The sequence below is a fragment of the Crocodylus siamensis genome, chromosome 2, assembly GCF_052110815.1.
Source record: "Crocodylus siamensis isolate JL-2025a chromosome 2, ASM5211081v1, whole genome shotgun sequence".
In the NCBI taxonomy this organism is placed as follows: Eukaryota; Metazoa; Chordata; order Crocodylia; family Crocodylidae; genus Crocodylus; species Crocodylus siamensis.
In genome coordinates this window covers 156303662-156318370 of record NC_143396.1, presented here as the reverse complement: position 1 = coordinate 156318370, position 14709 = coordinate 156303662, and the positions used below count along the sequence as shown (strand labels likewise).

At 41.2% G+C, this 14709-nt stretch overlaps 1 protein-coding gene across 6 annotated transcripts in view; it reads left to right on the top strand.

Moving 5' to 3' along the window:
- PPP3CA (protein phosphatase 3 catalytic subunit alpha) overlaps nucleotides 1-14709 on the top strand; it is a 360908-nt gene that overhangs the window by 312271 nt on the left and 33928 nt on the right. For all 6 annotated transcript variants that reach the window (XM_090031872.1, XM_090031873.1, XM_090031874.1 and 3 more), the window contains exons 9-10: nucleotides 10749-10874; nucleotides 13799-13873. In XM_090031872.1, the coding sequence (XP_089887998.1) occupies nucleotides 10749-10874; nucleotides 13799-13873 (201 nt within the window). The remainder of the gene's footprint in view (nucleotides 1-10748; nucleotides 10875-13798; nucleotides 13874-14709) is intronic.

The following is a 14709-nucleotide window of genomic DNA, read 5'->3' as shown; positions in this document are numbered from 1 at the left end:
AACTGTCTCCTAACTCATGAAACTCAGTCATTATTTTCCCCCTTCTTTGTAGATATGTAAGTTAAGGTTCCACGGTTAAGGCTGAGGTTAAGCTTTGCATCGAAGCAAACATTTCCACTTCAGTGGGACCAGGATTTAATAACAATAATTACTGAACAAAAGAAACTTAGTATTTTATTATATCAATTTCCTACAATTTCTCACAAAACTGATTCTCAAACCAAGTTATCAATCCAAGAAATTCAGAGTTGAAATCTACCCTTATATTTGTGTTAAGTTATAGAAATCCATAAGTAGGATATTCAAAGAATGTTAACTGTGCTCTGTCATGATAATATATAACCATAATGGAGATAAATACATTTTAGTATTTGCTGTGATTTAAACTGATTTTTAAAGACACTCCACCCCAAAACTTGTTTCACACTTTTTTTCAATAAGTCTTTGCTTCTTACTATTTGTTAAGTAGAGCAGAGCTAGCAGCATCTTACTTAAGAGCATCCTTGGCCCCACTGTGAACAATGGAAGTTGGCAACCATTTTGAATTAAGAGATTTCTAAATGGAATTGACTTTAGTAGCCTGTGCTAACGAAGCAGTTTTCAGAAGAATATCAAAGAATTACCATTAATTTTAAAAGAAATCATCAGATGTAGTTTCTGCACAAGATTTCAATAGCTATTAATGATAAAGGAAGTCTGAAACATTTATATAACTACTATACTAAGGTAGTATTGTTTCTATGAGAAATGTAAAGTTTAACTCAAATTAATTAACCAATTTAATTTTTAATTACTAGGAAATTCATTCTGTACTCAAGGATTTAGAGCTGCAACTATGGAGTTATGTATTTCTCATACATTTTGGGGGTTATGAATTTCTCATACATAACCATGTTTGCAGATCCACATGCTGCTGGCTGGGTGAGCACTCCATGTCTTCCCCCAACAACTCCCGGCTCCCTCAGCCCCCAGCCACCTCTCTGCAGGAGTGCCCACCAGGCTGGTGGCACATGGAGCCGGAGCAGCACTATCGGCCCTGAAGGGAAGACACGCATGGAGGCACCAAGCCTGGTTTAAATGCATCTTCAAATCATCCCTTTCACTTGTCAATCCCTTTCATTTGTCTTCAGCCACAGTGTTGATTTATCCTTACAATACAGCCAGCAATGGAAGACAGTATTCCATGCAGCTCTGCATCAGTACAGAATGAATCTTGATTTCCTTTAGATGAATTCAGGCAAAATATAGAGAATGCTTATTAAAACTGGTGACATGGCTGTCCCATTACTACCAAAATCAGAAAAGCAGAGCTTTTCTATCTCATTTTACTGAAAACCAGAGTAGGTATCCATGTAACTATGGAATATTAAAGAGTCTGGTCAGTCCACTCTCACCCCTCCCCCCTGCCAGTCCCCTCCTCTCCCCTTTTAAATAACAGTTTGCTAGATTGGACAAAGAGTGGTCCTTTGCTGTTCCATGAGTACTTAGGCTCTGGGCATTTCTGAAGCACTTTGATTCTGTAATAATCAGCAAAAAATGGAGGGATTGAGAAAAAAGAGGTTCCTCTTAAATTCATTTGAAGGCCATATGGCCTGCTGTTTATGGTATAGATTTAAGATCACCTTTTTGAAGAAACAAAGTTAAAATGTATCAGAGTATCAGTTTCACACCCCCTTATATAGACCAAGCAGGGGAAAATGTTGAAAAAGGGAAACATCATTTATTGTATGCATGTAGTGTTTTGACAAATGCAGCCTTAGACCCTAAGATGAAAAGTAGTGATAATACCTTGTGCAAATGTTTACTTTTAAGTTAACATAGGCCATGGGAACAAGCTTGTCCACTATGAATTGCATTAATCTCTGGCATAAACTAACACACCTATTGAATGTAATTATACTACAGCTGACCTGTTTCATCATCCATGATGATACTGTAATATAGGCTACAAATACATGATACACTTTTCCTAGGATAAACGGTTTTATCCCTAGGCAACTTGCAGGTGTTTAGACATCATCCACGTTTTTTGTCCTAAGATAAACCCCAAAAAGTTTTGTGGGATAAGAAGTACTTCCAGTTTATTTCAGGACATTGCAAAATGCATCTAAATAGTTATCTCAAAATTGCATAATTGAATCAGTGGCAAAAAAGCAGCCATACATTCACCCACTCACTAAACCCTGGTTAGAATATAGTGTGTGTACACACAAATCCTGGGATATTTCTGTTCCAGCACAACAATAGGTACAACTTGCCCTGGGACAAATGCAACATCTGTTCCTCACCATGGACTGTATCTGTAAAGTTGCTATTCTGCAAATGGACTGGGGATCATCCTAGAGAGGAAGAAGTGGTTATATAAAATTTCACTGGAATATCAGTGTTAATATTTTGAAGAGTTTGTCATGTTTCAGGGAGGTTAAAATTAATAAATGTAAATGTGGTTTTGTTTCTCAGACTCTTACCATATTTTTACAATCCAGTGTTACCATATTAATAATTGCTTGCTAACAGTGTGCTTATTATATACCACTGAATTTGCATTATATATGCCGTAGGGGTGGATGAGTTGCAAAAGAACGCTGTGAACCCATTGTAATCCTAAATACTTCCTACGACATAAGCATTAAGCACTAGGGGTGTGAGAAACGGGCCATATTCAATTTGGATTTGGATTCAGCCCGAATTGGGGAGTGATTTGATTCCTTGATTCGAAGATTTGATGCTGATTTAGAGAATCAGCGATTCAGCCATAGACACAGCTTTAAATGTTTCTTATACATACCTTGAGTTACTAGTGTGGCTCATGAATGCTACAGTGCTGGGGTGGATGGAGCGTCTCACAGGAGCGTAGGAGGGCCCTCTGCATGCTTAGCACCCACTTCCGGGTCCGCCAGGGAGTGCACAGAGGACCTCCCCCCCCACACCCCCCCAGCTTGGCGATTGGCCACAGGAGGGACCCCTGGTGCCTGCCCAGGAGGTACCAATCATCAAGCTGGAGGAATGCGGGGGGGGCGGTGCTACACATTCCCTGGCTGACCCAGAAGTGGACTGGAAGTGCTTCTGGTCCACTTCCAGATCTGCTGCCGAGTGCCCTGGGGAGCCCCCTGTGCTCTTGTGCAACGCTCCATACACCTCAGCATCACAGCATTCACGAGCCGCCTGGTACCCTGAGATATGTAGAAAAAACATTTAAAGCTGTGTCTACTTCCTGAATATTTCTGAATCTCTCCATATCAATTTGGAGGGTTCCAATTCAGTTCGGAGAGATTAAAGGGTCTCCTGATTCAGTTTGGATTCGGTGATTCAGCCACTAAATTGGGCCAAATCTCTGCTGAATCAGATACAGACTGAAGCTTCGCACAGCTCTACTAAGCACCATGAGTTAAAGGTACACTTCTGCTCATACTTGATACATTTTAAAATAAAGTATATTTAGAGAGAATTTAGTTTTCTTTTAAAGACAGACTTCCCTGCTGCTTTTTCTCTGCTTTCTCATTTTTAAGCAATACTTACAAATGCCTAAATCATCAGCACAGACACATTTCAGCTTTCTAACTGTGATGAATGATCCAACATCATTAAGTATCTTAAGCCCAGATTAAATAACTATATCTGATTTCATGTCTGGATTTTTGGCTAAACTATATTGTTCAGAGTTTGTGGGAGTTAGTAAGAAGTGAATTACCTTTCAAATAGCCATTTGAAAAATAACTTTTTTGTTACAAGCACAGAAACATTTTGTTTCTACGTTTCAGAAATCCCTGTAGTGGAAGTTTTCTGTTTTATATACCTGCATCTTACTTGTGATATATAATCAGTCCAATTTTCTTAAATATTCCAGTTATATTGTTGCTCCTTATTTGTTATAATATGGTTGACATCTTAAGACTTCTGTTTAAATATTCTATATTATCTTTAAAAAATGAAAGGGATTGGATAACCTGAGCTTTTAGTTATGGAACGTGTGACCTTTTGCCTCTAAATGAACAGTGCAGGTCTAATTGTAGTTGGTACATCGGGCCTTTTTACATGTTGCACTTTGAGCTGCTCAGATGTTGATCAGTTTTAGTGCTAGCTCAAATTTGGAACTGTTGCACCTTAAGGCTAAAAACCTTCTCGGACTGTCCCCTCCTGCACAGCTGTGACTTGCCACTAGAAGGCTGGTGAGCAGGGGCCTGACTAGGAGCTACAGCTGTGAGTTGCCACTATAGGGCTGGTGAGCGAAGACAGGCTTCTATTCCTTCTCTAGCTGGGGGTGTGAGATGGGTTGGGGGGGGCTGAGAACATGAAGCTGATAGGCAAAGAGTTAATGGGATGGGGATATATAGTGAAATGGGAGGTAGAAAGAAATTGGGCATGGGGAGGGGTCATGAAATGAAGGAAATCAGCTACTGAAGGATAAAATAAAAATAAAAAGAATTTTAAAAGAAATAAAGATGAAGTAAATTAAAGGTCTCATATTTTAATAAATTGGGATTGGGGTTTGGGGGGAGAGGGGGTGCTGGTCACACTTCCTGGGGTGGCTGGGAGCTGGGAGTGGTGAAAAGAGGTGCTTTGGAAGGAGCTATTGCCCATGCCCTAGGAAGAAAGCCCCAGTTCATGGAGCCCCATATCTTGGCTCCCCCCTAGACCCACTCCTAGAGTTGTCTGTGCTCTGTGATCTGGCTAGCTGGCATGAGCTCTGCAGGCTTTTTGCATGAGGTTGCACCCCTGGAGGTGGGAAACTTACAAACCCAGGAGCAGGAGGGGGGAGTTGGCTTGGTGTGAGAACTGCTCCTTGAGCAGTAGAGATCAGGGGGTGGAAGTTTGTCCACACAGAGCAAGAGGGTGAGGGAGGGGACACTGCATCTGGGATGCTGGAGGACTGCAACTTGGGTGGCTATCTGTGAGGATTTGCCACACATTAATGGAATACCTGCTGGGTAACATGGATCAGAGATACCTGCCTTTAGGTGACTTAAAGTGGTGCCACTCAAAGCGTGCTTAAAACTAGTTTCAGGTTTTAATGTGTGGACAGTAAAGGGGTTAAGAGGTCCAGGAGCCACCTGAAATGAACGTGTAACAAAGCCCTCACTGAAGTAAATAGACATTGTCAAGTGAAGCAGATCAGCTGTGCCACAATGTGTCATGGTTCAGCTGATCCACTTCATTGCGGAAAATCCACATTGTCCCTTGTTCTGCACTTGGTAGTGCAGGACAAGGGGTGATATAATGTATCTTCTTTCCCAATCCAGCCAAACCCACTCCCTCCTAATTGTGGGGAATAGGTCTAGCTAAGCAGGGAACACCAACTTCCCTGCTTATGGAGAGGCACTCTGAGATTCCTCAGGATGCCTCTTTTATAAGTGGGGAAAGCAAGCAGGTGTTCCAGGGGCTTGAGGAGCCTTCAGATCCCCAGAGCACCTGCCCAAGGTGGCAGGAACACAAGCGGCTCTGGCTGCTTATATCCATCCACCACAAAGATGTCCTCTACAATAAAATGGAAGAGTCTATTACCGCCTTTTGTTGCTCCACTGATTTTTCCTTGATGCGGTGCAACAAGATATCAACATCTATTTGCCCAGCATTTGTTCTACCATTAAAATGTTTATGGCAGCACAAACAACACAATCAGGTAACATCTATTCCCATCCTAAATAAACAATTCAGATCTAACTAGCTGCTACTTACTGAAGTCATTAATATTTGTAGACATGCAAACATGCAACCTCCAGGCTGGATCTGGCCTGCAGAGGTTGCTCAGGTGGCCCATGGGGGCTTCTTGCAGGCTGGACCACCAACCTCCACAGGCCAGATTCAACCTGCAGGGCTTGTTGCTGTGACTGCTGCAGCCCCTGTGGTGGTGGGGGGGGGTATTAATCCCTGCTGTTTTAGTGCAGCTCTGAAACCCAGAGAGTTAACACTACCTGCCTCCTCCCTCCTTACTCTCCACCAGAATTGGGGAAAGGGGGGAACTAGCAATGAGGGTATTAACTCCTTGGGTACTGAAGCCATGCCAAAACTATAAGGATTAACATCACTGCTCGCAAGTTGTCCAACCCACAGGAAGCCCCACCCAACCCATGGGAGCCCAACAAATTTGATGCTGCTGTATTAACCTCACTGAAATGAGCTGATGAGTTCACTTCAGTGTATAGTTGACATCTGTTCATAACAAAACCCTGTCCCCATTTAATACCTTATTACAACAAATTCAGCAAAGAAGCTTAAATTGAACAGATAACTGGCTCAATAGCTGTAAGCAAAAGGTAATTATTAACAGGTCCATATCAGAATGGCAGGAGGTTTCCAGTGGAGTCCCACAGGGCTCTGTCCTGGGCCCAGTGATCTTCAATATGTTTATTAATGATTTGGATCCTGGCATAGAAAGCTTCCTGAGCAACTTTGCGAATGACATGAAGCTGTGGGAAGGATTGTGAGCAAATTGAAGGATGCAAGATCAATCCAGAAGGATCTTGATAGATTGGAAAGTTGGGCTAGAGCTAAGAGGTTAAAGCTCAATGTGGACAAATGCAAGGTACTACGCCATGGGAGAAATGATCAAAAATACAAAATGGGGGACACCTGGCCGATGTCAGCTGTATGGAAAAGGATTTGGGAGTCTTGGGCAGACCACAGACTCAGTATGAGTCTGCAGTGCCATGCAGCTGCAGAAAGGGCGAACGCAGTTTCCGGCTCCATCAGTAGAAGCATTAGGTACAAGACACAGGAGGTGACAGTGCCTCTTCGACGTTGGTTAGTTTTCAGCTAAAGTACTGTGTGCAGTTCTGGGCTGAACATTTTAAAAAAGACATGAAGTTAAAGAGGGTCCAGAAGCAGGCAACAAGGATGATCAAGGGCTTGAAAGACAAGTCATATGAGGAGAGACTGAAGGAGCTAGGCAAGTTCAGCTTGTAGAAAAGGCACTGAAGAGCAGACATGATAGCAGTCTTCAAATACCTAAAGGGCTGCCATAAAAATGTCGGAAAGCACCTTTTCTCTCTTGCTGCAAAGAGAAGGTTGCAAGCCAGTGACTTGGAGTTGCAACAGAGCACATTTAGATTGGATATCGGAAAAACTTCTTCATTGTAAGAGTAGTAAGGCAGTGAAATAAATTGCCAGGCGAAATTGTGGACTCTGTCACGGGAGAAGTTCAAGAAGAGGTTGAACAGCCACTGGTCAGGGATAATCCTAAGTGTAGCTATTCCTATTTTATACTATGGGTGTTTCCCATGCTTCTGGGTTTTGCTTCCTCCCTCCCCCCCCCCTTTTTCTGCTGTGTGTATCAGGGTGTTTTAAGCTTCTCCAGAGGTATTGGGTGTTGGCTACAGCTAAGGCTGGGTACTTCAACTGGGGTATGCTGATTCTGGCGGCTAGAGGGTCTTGCCCCTCCACTCTGGGTCAGACCAATAACCATATTTAAGGTTAGGAAGGAATTTTGCTCCCTGATCAGATTGGTGTGGACTGTGGAGGTTTTTGTCTTCCTCCATAGCAGGGGATGTAGACCTCTGCCTGGGACCTCTCAAGCATACATTGACAGCATTTTATAGAAGCAAGACATTGGCTGCCGTAGTTCCCCTGCTTTACCAGTGGCAGGTCAGGGTGTTGTCTATATTTTGTCAGAGTTGAGGGTAGTTATATGTGGAGTATAGACTATTGTTTGTATGGCATGGTTTTAGTAGGGATGAGCTTGCTTCAGAGCAGGGGATTGGACTACATGACTTCTGGAAGTCCCTTCCAGCCCTATTGCTCTGCCTATATGACCGAATGGGTTGTTAGAGCTGAACAACCCATTCTACCCAAGTGTTCAGTCTTCTAGTTTAGCATTTCAACATACTGTCAGCGCAGTATTGGGAAATCTTCAAATGTAACAATTTCAGTTTTGGTAAGGGCCGAACTTGTGTAATGCTTACCAAGTGTTGGTTCTGATCCTGTACATATGAAGATATGTAAAAGTGCATGTGGAAGACTCAAACTAAAGGACCAGTCCCACAGATCCTTCTTTGAGAAAGTGGCCTTCTTGACCTCAAAAGGGTTTCTCATGTGAATCAGGATTTTGAGAATCAGACTTTAAAAATTAGTCCCTTGTTTGGGTTAGAACAGCTCTAATCCAAGAGTTCATTGTCTAAATAGGGTGATTTCTGGCCTTTCCGTGAGATGATGGAATTCAGGATAGATCCTGAGGAAAGGAAGGATGAAGAGCAGCAGAGTAAGGGCCCTGGACTTCAGAAAAGCAGACTTCGACTTATTCAGGGAACTTGTGAACAGGATCCCTTGGGAAGCCAGGCTGAGGGGGAGAGGAGTCCAGGACAGCTGGTTGTACTTCAAAGAAGCTTTACTGAGAGTGCAGGAACAAACCATCCTGATGTGCAGGAAGACTAATAAATATGGCAGAAGACCAGGTTGGCTTAGCAGGGAACTCTTCAGTAAACTAAATCACAAAAAGGAAGCTTACAAGAAGTGGAAACTTGGACAAATAACTATGGAAGACTATAAGAGCATTGTTTGGGCATGTAGGGATGAAGTCAGGAAGGCCAAAGCACAATTGGCATTGTAGCTATCAAGGGATATGAAGGGTAACAAGAAGGGTTTCTACAACTATGTCAGTAGCAAAAGGAGGATCAGGCAAAGTATGAGTCCCTTACTGAACGGGGGAGGCAACTTTGTGACAGAGGATGCAGAAACGGCTGAAGTGGTCAATGCCTATTTTGCTTCAGTTTTCTCTGGCAAGGTCAGATCCCAGACTACTGAACCAGGCAGCACAGTTTGGGGAGGAGATGAGCAGCCAACAGTGGCAAAAGAACAGGTTAGGGATTATTTAGAGAAGATGAACATATACAAGTCAATGGGACCAGATGAGATGCACCCAGGGAGCTGAGGGAATTGACTGTTGTTATTGCAGAGCCACTGGCCATCATCTTTGAAAACTCATGGAGATCAGGAGAGGTCCCAAATGATTGGAAAAGGGCAAACAGAGTGCCCATATTTAAGGAAGAGCGGGGGAAGGAGGACCCAGGGAACTGCAGGAGGACTCACCTTAGTCCCCAGAAAAATCATAGAGAAGATTCACAAGGAATCCATTTCTAAGCACCAGGAGGAGAAAAAGGTGATTAGGAACAGTCAGCATGGATTCACCAGGCTGACCAACCTGATTGCCTTCTGTGATGAGGTGACTGGTTCTGTGGATAGGGGGAGATTGGTGGATGTGGTATACCTTGATTTCAGCAAGGGTTTTTATATAATCTCACAACATTTTTGCAGGCAACCTAAGGAAGTGTGGGCTGGATGAGTGGACTGTAAGGTGGATAGAAGACTGGCTAGAGCATCAAGCTCAGAGGGTAGTAATCAATGGCTCAATGTCTAGTTGGCAGACAGTATCAAGTAGAGTGCCCCTGCGGTTCTTTCTGGAGCTGGTTTTGTTCAATGTCTTCATCAAAGACCTGGAAGATGGCTTAAAGTGCACCCTCAGCAAGTTTGCTGATTACACCAAGCTGGGGGGTATAGTAGATGCACTGGAAGGTAGGCTTGGATTCAGAGTGACCTAGACAATTTGGAGGATTGGACCAAAAGAAATCTCATGAGGTTCAACAAGGACAGTTGCAAAGTCTTGCACTTAGGACAGAACAGTCCCATGCACCAGTACAATCTGGGGGCTGACTGGCAGGACATCAGCTCTGTAGAAAAGGACCTTGGGCTTACAGTGAACAATAAGCTGAATATGAGCCAGCAGTGTGCCCTTGTTGCCAAGAAAGGTACTACGGAAAAAATGTGGACAAATTGGAGAGAGTCCAGCAGGGGCAACAAAAATGGTGAGGGGTGACTTCTGAAGAAAGACTGAGGGAACTGAGCTTATTTGGTTTAGAGAGGAAGTCTAGTGAGGGGGGATTTAATAGCAGCCTTCAACTACCTGAAGGGGGTTCAAAAAAGGATAGAGCTAGACTGTTCTCAGTGGTGGCAGATGACAGAACAAGGAGCAACGGTCTCAAGTGCAGCAAGGGAAGTTTAGGTTAGATATTAGAAAGAATTTTAGTACTAGGAGGGAAATACAGCACTGAAACAGGTTACCCAGAGCAGTGGTGGAATCTCTATCTTTGGCTGGGATGATGTGGGGATGCTTTGTGCAGGGAGTTGGACTAGATGACTTCTTGAGTGTCCTAATTTTCTATGATTCTGTACCTAAATGATACACAATTGGGCTCCATTAAAGTATTGCTAAACAAAATGTAGCATGATGTGAACAACATCTTATGAGAAGATTGTTCAGTTGTGTGCTGCAACTTCCTATGGATGAAGTATATTGAAGATGTATCATTGTTATCCTAAAGATTAGCATCTCTAACAACAATTAAATGACAAATGCTTTCTTCTGTCAATTAGAAACTGCAGTGTGGTTATTAGACATGCACTGAGTTAGGTGTACACGTGTGTGCGCGCACACACACGCGCACACACACACACACACACACTGGTTCTGTGAAAAGGAATGCACTGTATAATACAGAACTTTGCAAGATTCAAGATTCAAGACGTAATTTATGTGGAAATGGAGCATATTCCAGAGCTTGTCACATACCGTTTGAGAGGACCAGGACTGTCCAAGGGTAAGTACCTACTCAGCTCCCAGTCAAGATTTATTCCTTCAGGTCAGAAGTAGAGGCCTGAGCTCTGGCATGGAAGGTCTTGACTACTGTTGTTATCTTTGACTCTAGTCATCATCATCATATGTACAGCTAATATCTTTTTCTTCCCTTCCTTGTTCTCAGCTGCAGTATTGAAATACGAGAACAATGTTATGAATATCAGACAGTTCAACTGCTCCCCTCATCCATACTGGCTTCCAAATTTCATGGATGTGTTTACCTGGTCTTTGCCATTTGTTGGAGAGAAAGGTAGGCAAAATTGCACCATACATGGCTGCTACAATATTGAACGGGATAGGGGGCCACAGTAAGTCAGGCAGCATAGCCATAACACTTCAAGTGACGTGGACTGTATGGCTGTACAAGAATAGCTTGGAGGTGGTCTAAGACAGGTTGTTGCTTTTGACAGTAATGGAAAGGCTAAATCAGGAATACTTCCTGATCAGACTATGGCATTGGCAGTCCCAGAGCCTTTGTTCTTTAAGATTTACTGCTCTCTTCAGGACACAGTGATGACAACTATGTTGGTGCTCTGGAAATAAATTTTATGGGCCTTTCAGGTTGGAGGAAAAAAAACTTGGGTTTATTTGAATATAACTGTTGATTTATGAACTCTTGAGGCATGTTGTGATATTGATTGGGGAACATCAAAGGAGACATTTGCTGCACCACTGTCTTATCTTTCTCCAGCTGACCTCCTGCTTGCTGATTCAGTTATGTGATATCCACTGGTCAGCAAATTCAAACTATGTCACACTGGTGTCTGCTTTGCTAAGTTACTTTTTCTAGAACTGGAGTGGGGGAGGGGAGGCTAGGGACTCACTTTTTAATTAAGCTATCCCAGAACTAAAAAAAAAAAGCCTTAAGTTTTGTGTCATTCTATGCTGAAGGCATCTCTTACTGGACACTAGTGTTCCTGATGTTGCTTTGAAACCTGCTGTAAGTGTTAAGTGCACGAGATACAAAATAATATAATGGCCTATTAACCTAAACGTAATGGTAGAGTATTTAAAACCCAACAAGTCAACCAGATTCAAACTAGAGAAGTACGAAACTAACTTTAATTCTTGCAATGTGATATAATTCCTTGTTGTAACTGCAATTTCTTGCAAAAACTATAATGAAGCATTACTTAGAATAATAGAATTCTGTTAATAAGCAATTAGAAATATACCCAGCTTTGACTTTGACCTGCAGTCCTGATCACCTCTTTTCTGTTAATCTTTTGTACTTTAAGCAGTCACTTCTTGAGTGGCTGATTGAAATGAAGCTGATAGCAAAGAGAAGTTCTGGGCCACTGGGGACGTGACATATACATATGATATACTATGTCTGGCAAGGCATAGTCTTTTCCTGTGCATGTTCCCACTGATGGCGGAAGTTCTGATATCTGTCCAATGCATTTTTTAGGATTTCTAAAAAAGAAATCATTTGTTAATGCATAATATGGCCACTCCAAATTTTTAAGCCAGTCCTATGGTTTGATTCATTTTGCAGATTGTTGTAAACTTTGTCCCAGAAAACTTCCATAAACCCTAAGGGCATATTGTCCTGGGGCTGGAGTGTGAAACTTGTAAGAGAGATTTGTAATGATGGTCTTAAAAACAACACTGTTCCTTTTCATATCATGCCCCATGGTCAAGCTCCTCATAAAACTGACTTTAATTGATTAAAGGACAAATACAGAAAGAATCTGTATTTAGTTTTATTTTCTTATTTACTAGATTTATATGCCTTTATCAAAAACAGCCTCCATAAATCATAAAGAGTTAAAACTTAGTAAAATAAAATCATAGTATTCAGTATTTTTCCTTCCTCTAACAAAGTAAAGCTCTTGGATTTATGTAGGGCTTATGGTCTACCACCATTTTTTTTTTTATAGATTTTTTTCCCCTCAAAGGCCAGTTAAGGTAGGAAGCTGTAAATTACACCGTGCTAATGGCACTGGTTGTCAACGTGGAAATCTTTCCATTAATATTTCAAGTGGAACAAAAATATTAAATCCCTAACTAATTTAGGAACACAATAATTTTGTTCACCCCCTTAATATGCCCATGCAATCATGGCTGTCACAGAAGAGGATATTAATATTGACCTCATTTGTGAAATTAAACCTTCAACCTTTGTAGCTAGTGCAAATCCAGGTACTCCTGGTAACACCTTTAATGATGCTTATTTCATGTAGAAGTAGTGGAGTTTTTCACTTATTTATCTGCTAATGACTTCACATTTTACCTTATAACTTTGGCTTTTGAATTCTGAATCCCATCTCCTTGGGTGCCTGTTTATTTTTAGTTTGGTGGGAAGGAGGGTTGGTTTTGGGGGTGTTTGGGTGATTTTTGCATTGTGCACTTTTCAATGCTGACTTTTTTAAAAAGGCTAGGAGCAGTTTAGAAATAGCTTGAGGCAGACTGCTCAGAGCACCACAAAAAAATGAAAGAAGTTAAACATATTGTTCTCTCAGCAATAATATAACTTTTACTGTTACAGTAAGTCCTGACCTTAAAGGGACACTGTCAACTTACATTAATCTCACAACATTAAGTTTGGTAAAAATCAATTTTACAAAAATGTATTATTAGTAGAAATATTTTCATTATTTATTTTATTATTAATATCAGAGTATTTATTTATTGAGTCATCAAGGTCTGGAACTAAAGAGCTGCAGCATTGTGTCTAGGGAAGGGAAAAGAGAGAAGTCAATTTTACTGTTTCTGTTTTTCAAGCTGAATGAAAGAAAACAACCAACTACACAAAATGGAAAAAGGAAAGGGTGATTTTTATCATTTTCATTACGCTGTAATCTAGATTCCTGTTCTTAGTGATTCAGAGAGTATGAAGCAGTGCGTGAAATGGTAGAAAGACATACAATGAGAATATGTGAGACAGCCATGTGCTAGAGGCACTACTTAATTTTTCTTATATTATAGACATTTTATTGTTGCAGTGTCCCTTTAATTTTTTTAACCTATAAACCTTGCGTACAGATACTTATTAACCACATACAATCCTTGGACTGAAGCTTATATTACTACAAATGTAAGGTCCAAATTGTTTTAAAAATGGGTGTTATTTATGTACTGAATGTTCATTAAACTACTACAGTTACAGCCTACTCTCAGATTGATCAGGAAAACCCAGTGTTCATGTTTCTCATCTGTTTTTGTCCCTAGTGACAGAGATGCTGGTAAATGTGCTGAACATCTGCTCAGATGATGAATTAGGAACAGAGGAAGATGGTTTTGATGGTAAGAGCCTTCTGCCTTCAATTGAGATTTGTTTGTCTTGAAAACTACTTGTTTGTCTCCTTTATTAACCATAGGGATGATTTTCTGGTTTGCCGGATCATGTATAAATGCTGTCATGCTGCTGCAAACAATAAGTGTGCTAGACTTCAGTAGGCTTTTGCTTAATGCATGGTTTGGAATGAATTAATGAAATTGTGTCCCCTCCTTCCCTAAAATAAACCCCAAAATAAAAGGTTTTAAAGAAGGAAAATAATAATTCAACTCCTTTCATGAAAACTGAGTTTTGTTGAATTATTATTGTTGAAGACCTATAATACCACTGATTTTTTTTGGAACAGAACTTCCCAATGGTTCCAACAGGAGTTTGTGCACAGTCATTGGAATAACCTGGCCTAGAGTGATTGTCTGCTCATCTTTGGTAATGCTAGACACTGTAGATTTGGGGAAAAATACTTCTTTATGTACTTCAGGCAAGGTTTTCTTAGGGTGGTATCTTTCACTGGACCAACTATGCAGTTGGAAGAGAGTTAGGCAAACTTGCAAATGCAAGATATTCTTCCTTTGAGGGAGAATGTCTTGCATTTGAAAGCCATTCCTAACTCTTGGCTTGAGAGTCATGGTTTATAAACTCAGATGTAAAAGGGGACATTGCTGCTGTGTTCATTCTGTGAATAGAAGAAAGTCTATGTAGTGCTTCATAGGCTATATGATGAGTGATCTCATATCCCACTCACTTCATTAGGAGTGGGCCCTGAGAAGGATGAATTAATTTATTCCATTATACAATGTTTCCTTATATAGAACTACTGAATACCATAATAAAAGAATAAGTTGTA